Source organism: Haliotis rubra, unplaced genomic scaffold, assembly GCF_003918875.1.
Source record: "Haliotis rubra isolate DU_JTF1 unplaced genomic scaffold, ASM391887v1 Scf1243, whole genome shotgun sequence".
Classification (NCBI taxonomy): domain Eukaryota; kingdom Metazoa; phylum Mollusca; class Gastropoda; order Lepetellida; family Haliotidae; genus Haliotis; species Haliotis rubra.
The window spans coordinates 19,916-25,771 of NW_025765163.1; the positions used below are offsets into that span (position 1 = coordinate 19,916).

Here is a 5,856-nt window from a genome sequence, read left to right on the forward strand (position 1 = left end):
ACAGGAATAAGCAAGTGAAACCGTGTCAGCCTTTTTCCGTATGGAGTCAGACGAGTACAATGCTCTTGACATACAGCGTGTAATTCGAGGATGCCTGTAAGTATAATCACATTTGTTAATATTCCACGTACCTCATCCACATGTAGTAAATGAAGTATCCACCAACTGTGTTAAAGCTATTTTGTTGTTTACACAACTTGTAAAACACATATGTTGCATTTTAGAATATCCAGAATGGAAACACGGCCTTACCTGCAACTGCCTCTGTTATGTCTGATAGTTCTGGTCAGTGGAAGGACAGGTACGTTGGTTGCCAAGTAATATGACAACTTCACAATCACAATCATGTTAAATATATATATTTACTCGTATAAAAATATATATTATTTCACATACGCCTTTAGTTAGGGTATATGATTGACCTTTTGATATTATTTTGTCATGGAAAGCATAGCTTTTCACATTTGTCACTTTTCATAAAAAATCTAGAACATTTGAAGTTCTGTGTGTTTTTCAGGCTCATCAACCCCTAAGCCCCCGTGCCAACGTTCTCGATGCAAAGGGGACATTTGTGTCAAGGATATATGCTCCCTGGGGTGCAAAGATGGGTATTATGGCCGGAGCTGTGGGTACAGATGTAGCAGAGGATGCGTCAGCAACAGATGTTCCGACTCTGGATTCGGTACAGGAAACTGTACTGATGGCTGTATCTCAGGATACTGGGGAAGTACTTGCAGTTTCGAATGCCCTGTTGATTGTCTACAGTGTTTAGATAATACATGCACAAAATGTAGAGCGTTTCTTTACGGATCATCTTGTGGTTCCAACTGCAGAGAAACATGTCCCACTGAAGGATGCCATATGGATGGTACTTGCAGAGATGATCATCAATCAATTGCCTGCGCTAATGGAAACTTTGGGCCGAAATGCCAGTTTGGCTGCAACGAGAACTGTGCCTTTCGTGCTTGTAATCGTTCCTCTGGTGTCTGTCTGCATGGGTGTGAAAAAGGCCACTTTGGAGCAAGATGTGAATTCCGATGTACCACTAACTGTAAAGGATCACTGTGTGATGCCCAAGGCAGGTGTCTAGCTGGCTGTACATCGGGGTACTATGGACAAGACTGTGATGAGCAGTGCAGTGACGGATGTCGTCAACGTGTATGTGATCTGAAAACAGGTTACTGTATCAACGGCTGCAACGATGGACACTACGGCTTTCTCTGCAACAGGTCGTGTGTAGGGGATTGCTCTGTCTGTAACCGGGAGAACGGACTATGCCTCGCAGATGAAATACAACCAGGTTAGTGTTTAAACTTAATAATGCCATTTCCTATTGTGTAGGTGACCAGGCTTGTATATTAGTAATACCTTTAATGTTACAGCAGTGTTTGCACGTACCGTATAGTATATTTGGGATAACACTTTCTCAGTGAAGTACAGATTCTTGTACTTTTTGTACTTTTGGGCGGGGCGGGGTTGGTCCCATCCGGGATTCGAATCCACACTCTCGTAGTCAGGCACCTTATCGTCAGCACACGAAGTCAGTGATTCAACCCTCTGGGAAAGTACTGGGTACGTAGCGTTACAACCGCTGTGTGAAACAGGGAAGTGGGCCCCGATCCACCATGCGTTCATAGCGTTACTATCTATAACAAATGGTTAGCACAAGTTTACAAACGCCACGAAGCTTGTAGAACAGCTATCTGTCCCCAGTAACTCGTACCAAAGCAAGCAAGTAAACTTGTCTGACAATTTCCGTTCATGTGTGAAGTTAGCTCACTGGACTACAGCTTACATCTTGTAAACTATACTCATTTCTCCACATCTCAGTTGGATATCGGGCGGTGGGTAGCCTAGTGGTAAAAGCGTTCGCTCGTCACGCCGAAGACCCGGGTTCGATTCCCCACATAGGTACAATGTGTGAAGCCCATTTCTGGTGTCCCCCGCCGTGATATGGCTGGAATATTGTTAAAAAAGCGGCGTAAACTGAACTCAATCAATCATTTGAATATCGAATTTGTATTATTTTGTACAGCAGTCGCCTTGGTATACTGTACCCCCATGCTGTACACTCTGTACATCAAATATATTTGTTTACGTTTTTAAGAAGTAAGACTAATTCTAACGATGTGTGTATGTAAAAAATCCTCAACCGGAGATAATTTCTGTAAAATGATTACGTGAAAGATTCTTCTGTGATTCCATTAACACCTATTATTTTTGTTGGAGTGGATTGTGATTTGGGAATCGTGTGTTCAGGCAGTATGATCCTCCTGAGAGGGTACGTAAGTCCAGCTAGGGTCCATGCAGGTAGCAAAAGTAATGTAAGTCCCCATGGTTCCTAGTATGGTGATCTATAGCCCGTGTTTTATATTGTATTGTCTTCTTTAATTAAAATGTTTTAGCTTCATATGACTAGTTTTATGTTCATATCTGCGATACTCTAGTGTTTTTACTGTCCATTATAGACAGGTTTTACTCTTAAAAATATTTTCATTATTTATTGTATAAATTGTTTTCGTCACGATATGGCTGAGATATTGCCGATGTGATGTTAAATATGAACTCACTCACTCACTCAGGCAGTGTGACTTGGCTGGTAAAGCGTCTTACCCAGGTGGTACTGATCCTAGCTTAAAAGATCAGTTACTGGTTTGCCTGGACCAGATTCGATTATTTACAGGACGATATGTTCTACTTGGAATAATTTTGCCTGACGAATTAAACAATACGTATAAGGAATCCTATTTCTGTTTTTAGAACCGACGCTGGATACAAAGGACGGGGACGTCCAGATGACACCGTCTGTGAACTACGTCATAGGATCTGTGGTGTTGCTGCTGGTTTCTGGAACAGTAGCTTTCCTCATTAGAAGGTACCTCAAATTGGACTTGTGCCGATATCTGTACATTATAAAACATCAAATATACTGTTTTTTTATGATACTATTTGTTTCTTCCTGGTCAGAACTCAAGTGATGTTTCTGTATACTTTAAGGTCATGTACGTCATCGTCCATCAGGACCAACAGGTTCTTGCTAAGTCCCCAAGGTAGACAACTGCCAGACGTACCGATGTCTGCAAATGCTTATGACAACATCAACGAAGATGACATGGATGCAAGTGATGGGGTCGTTGCAAGCAGCAGCAACAACACGTGCAGAGCACGCGGTCAACCTCCACCTTCCCCAGTTGCTATGTGTCACACTGCACGGTCAAGAGAGCACAAGACTGGACATTTGCATATGTTCAAAACATCCCTACAGAGGGCTAACTCCTTGCCAATATTTGACTGGAAGTGGAACGAGTCGGAGAGCTCATGGACGGATCATACTGGATTTCAGGCGCGACGTGGGAATCAAGGAGAAGACCGAACCCTTATGGAAGAAGCTTGTTGCCTGGTGGATAATGTGGCGAATGAAAGTAGAGCTACATGTAATTCAACAGCCCCGCGTGGATACCTGTCTCCTGTAGCCAGTGATCCATGTCTTGATTACACTGACTTTTAGCGACATATATAGCTGGCCTTAACGTCAAGCATTCAGTCGTTTATAGGAATAACTCGATTACATTGATAATTTTATTATGGTCAGATAAATTCAAATTGTTTTGTATAATTCAAAATTTGCATGACTCTGTAATTCTACTTTGTATGAAAGATATTTCCCAAACCTTGAAACGTCTTCAAAGTTGAGAAAGTTGTATTGAAAAGCCTAGCCTGGTGCCTATATGTGTACCTTCTGGAAGATACATACTGACAGTAGGGTATAAGAGACTGTCATGGCGACATGATTAGAACAAACCTTGTCTGAACGAATATTTAATTCCCAAGGTTAATTATTTAAATTAAAAATATCCCAATAACCATGACATATACACGTCTAAAATGCCAAAAATTGCCATGACTTATAAGAAGCTAGTCCTGACATTAACATTCTGGTCTTACCCTCAGTTATTGGTTAGGCTACGTGGCCCGCGGGGGCACCAACGCCGCCACTTCTGTCACTCTGTGCGGTCCTGACACATAGTGATTCTTGTATGTTCATATAGGACCCGTGAAGATCCGGGTTAGAATGGATCTTCAGTAACCCATGCTTGTCGTAAGAGGCGACTAACGGGATCAGGTAGTCAGACTCGCTGACTTGGTTGACACATGTCCTTGCATCCCAATTGCGTAGATCGATGCTCATGCTGTTGATCACTGGGATGCCTGTCTGGTCCAGACTCGATTATTTACAGACCGCCGCCATATAGCTGGAATATTGCTGAATCCGCTGTAAAGCTCGCTCCCTCCCTCCCTCCCTCCCTCCCTCCCTCACTCACTCACTCACTCACTCACTCACTCACCTCACTCACTCACTCACTCACTCACTCACTCACTCACCCACCCACTCACCCACCCACTAGAGTTTGCACCCACTAGAGTTCGCTTGCATGGTGCAAGAACTCACTCCTCACTCACCCACCCACCCACCCACCCACTAGAGTTTGCACCCACTAGAGTTCGCTTGCATGGTGCAAGAACGGGAGGCAACTCGTCCATTCTTATTGCACACACATACATAACGTCATACAAATGCGTAATACAGTTAACTGGGTCATTCAAATCGAAAATTCAGGTGATAAACTACAACATGCAGTCATAAATGCTCTCTCTCTCTCTCTCTCTCTCTCTCTCTCTCTCTCTCTCTCTCTGTCACACACACACACACACACACACACACACACACACCTGTTGGAGCCTTTGTTCCAAATTGTACATTTTTCTTGCATTCATCTCTGTTACTTTGAATTGTTGCGTGGCTTCAGCTGAATGTTTTCTGTGTTATTTCGCCCCAGTTTATAGCATTTATTGACGGCTCGTATTGCTGTAGAACTGTCTTTGTAAATAGTCATTGGATATAAATAAATGATGTAATCGCCGGATGGATGCACGTGGTTTTATATGTCGCAATACTGAGACTGTATACTTGGTTATGGTCTGTCTTGTCCTTGTATAAAGATGTTCATATACTTACAACTCCATAAGGCAGGTCACATGACTGGTTTGCGCGGGAAAGGGTAAAGGGAGGTAACTTGTGGGTGAGTGTATTTATACGTCCGCTTCGGGAACTTCAAGGGATTCAAGTGTTCCACTACCATTCGAAAGGGAAAGGGAGATAAGCAAAGGATCATGAGTCAGGATAAGGAAATATTTTCTATTTTCTGTTTCCCCTCATTTCTTAATAAGTGTACTACCCCGTCGCCGAAATACCTTAGTTGTGGGTGCAAGGTTAAATAAAACAAATACATACTATGTTTTAAGAAGTAATGTAGTGAAAAACGATGTAACACATAACTGTAAACCTGCTGTAAAGGATTGTATTTCAGTCATGAGATTCAATGTCACTTAATTATTTACTGTTGAAATATCATACATATGTACATGTATTGGAGCTGCATTCAGATAAGCCTTTGGCTTGTTTGCCAATCCTTTTCCTTACTCATAATGAATAAAATTTGTTTAAATCACAACTAACTAACACATATCATAATGTTATAGAATGTCCGGTGGACAAGGGCCTATTAGACACCATGTTACCATAAAATGGCCATTAATAGTAAAATCACAGTTGTGCTAAAACAGTACCAATATCATACATTGAAAGTAGAGTAGAGTATTTTGTATCAATGAGGCTACAAAAGTTGACAAATCTTTGCACTGCATAAGGTATTTCAATTGTTCAAATGGTAACATAACAGAGGAAATATGATTGAAATATGACGCACGAATCCAAACATATAAAAAAAATTTTCCCTAAATAAAAACTTCAATTTCTTAGAAAACGCACCTTGTACTCAATACTATTAGTTTTAC

At 41.6% G+C, this 5,856-nt stretch overlaps 1 protein-coding gene across 1 annotated transcript; it reads left to right on the forward strand.

Annotated features, from left to right (window-relative positions):
- Positions 1–230: 230 nt before the first annotated feature.
- LOC124266272 (cell death abnormality protein 1-like) lies at positions 231–3,625 on the forward strand. The gene is made up of 4 exons (XM_046701090.1): positions 231–301; positions 518–1,300; positions 2,761–2,875; positions 2,998–3,625. Exons 1-4 carry the CDS (start codon positions 235–237, stop codon positions 3,506–3,508), a joined length of 1,476 nt encoding a protein of 491 aa, XP_046557046.1. The 5' UTR covers positions 231–234; the 3' UTR covers positions 3,509–3,625.
- Positions 3,626–5,856: the final 2,231 nt, after the last annotated feature.

Bases quoted from the DNA above. Each gene is read 5' to 3' on its own strand.
- LOC124266272 (XM_046701090.1), top strand. From the start codon at position 235: ATGGAAACACGGCCTTACCTGCAACTGCCTCTGTTATGTCTGATAGTT. The intron at 302-517 runs GTACGTTGGTTG...TGTGTTTTTCAG, and splicing joins TCTGGTCAGTGGAAGGACAG to GCTCATCAACCCCTAAGCCC. The intron at 2,876-2,997 runs GTACCTCAAATT...GTATACTTTAAG, and splicing joins GTAGCTTTCCTCATTAGAAG to GTCATGTACGTCATCGTCCA.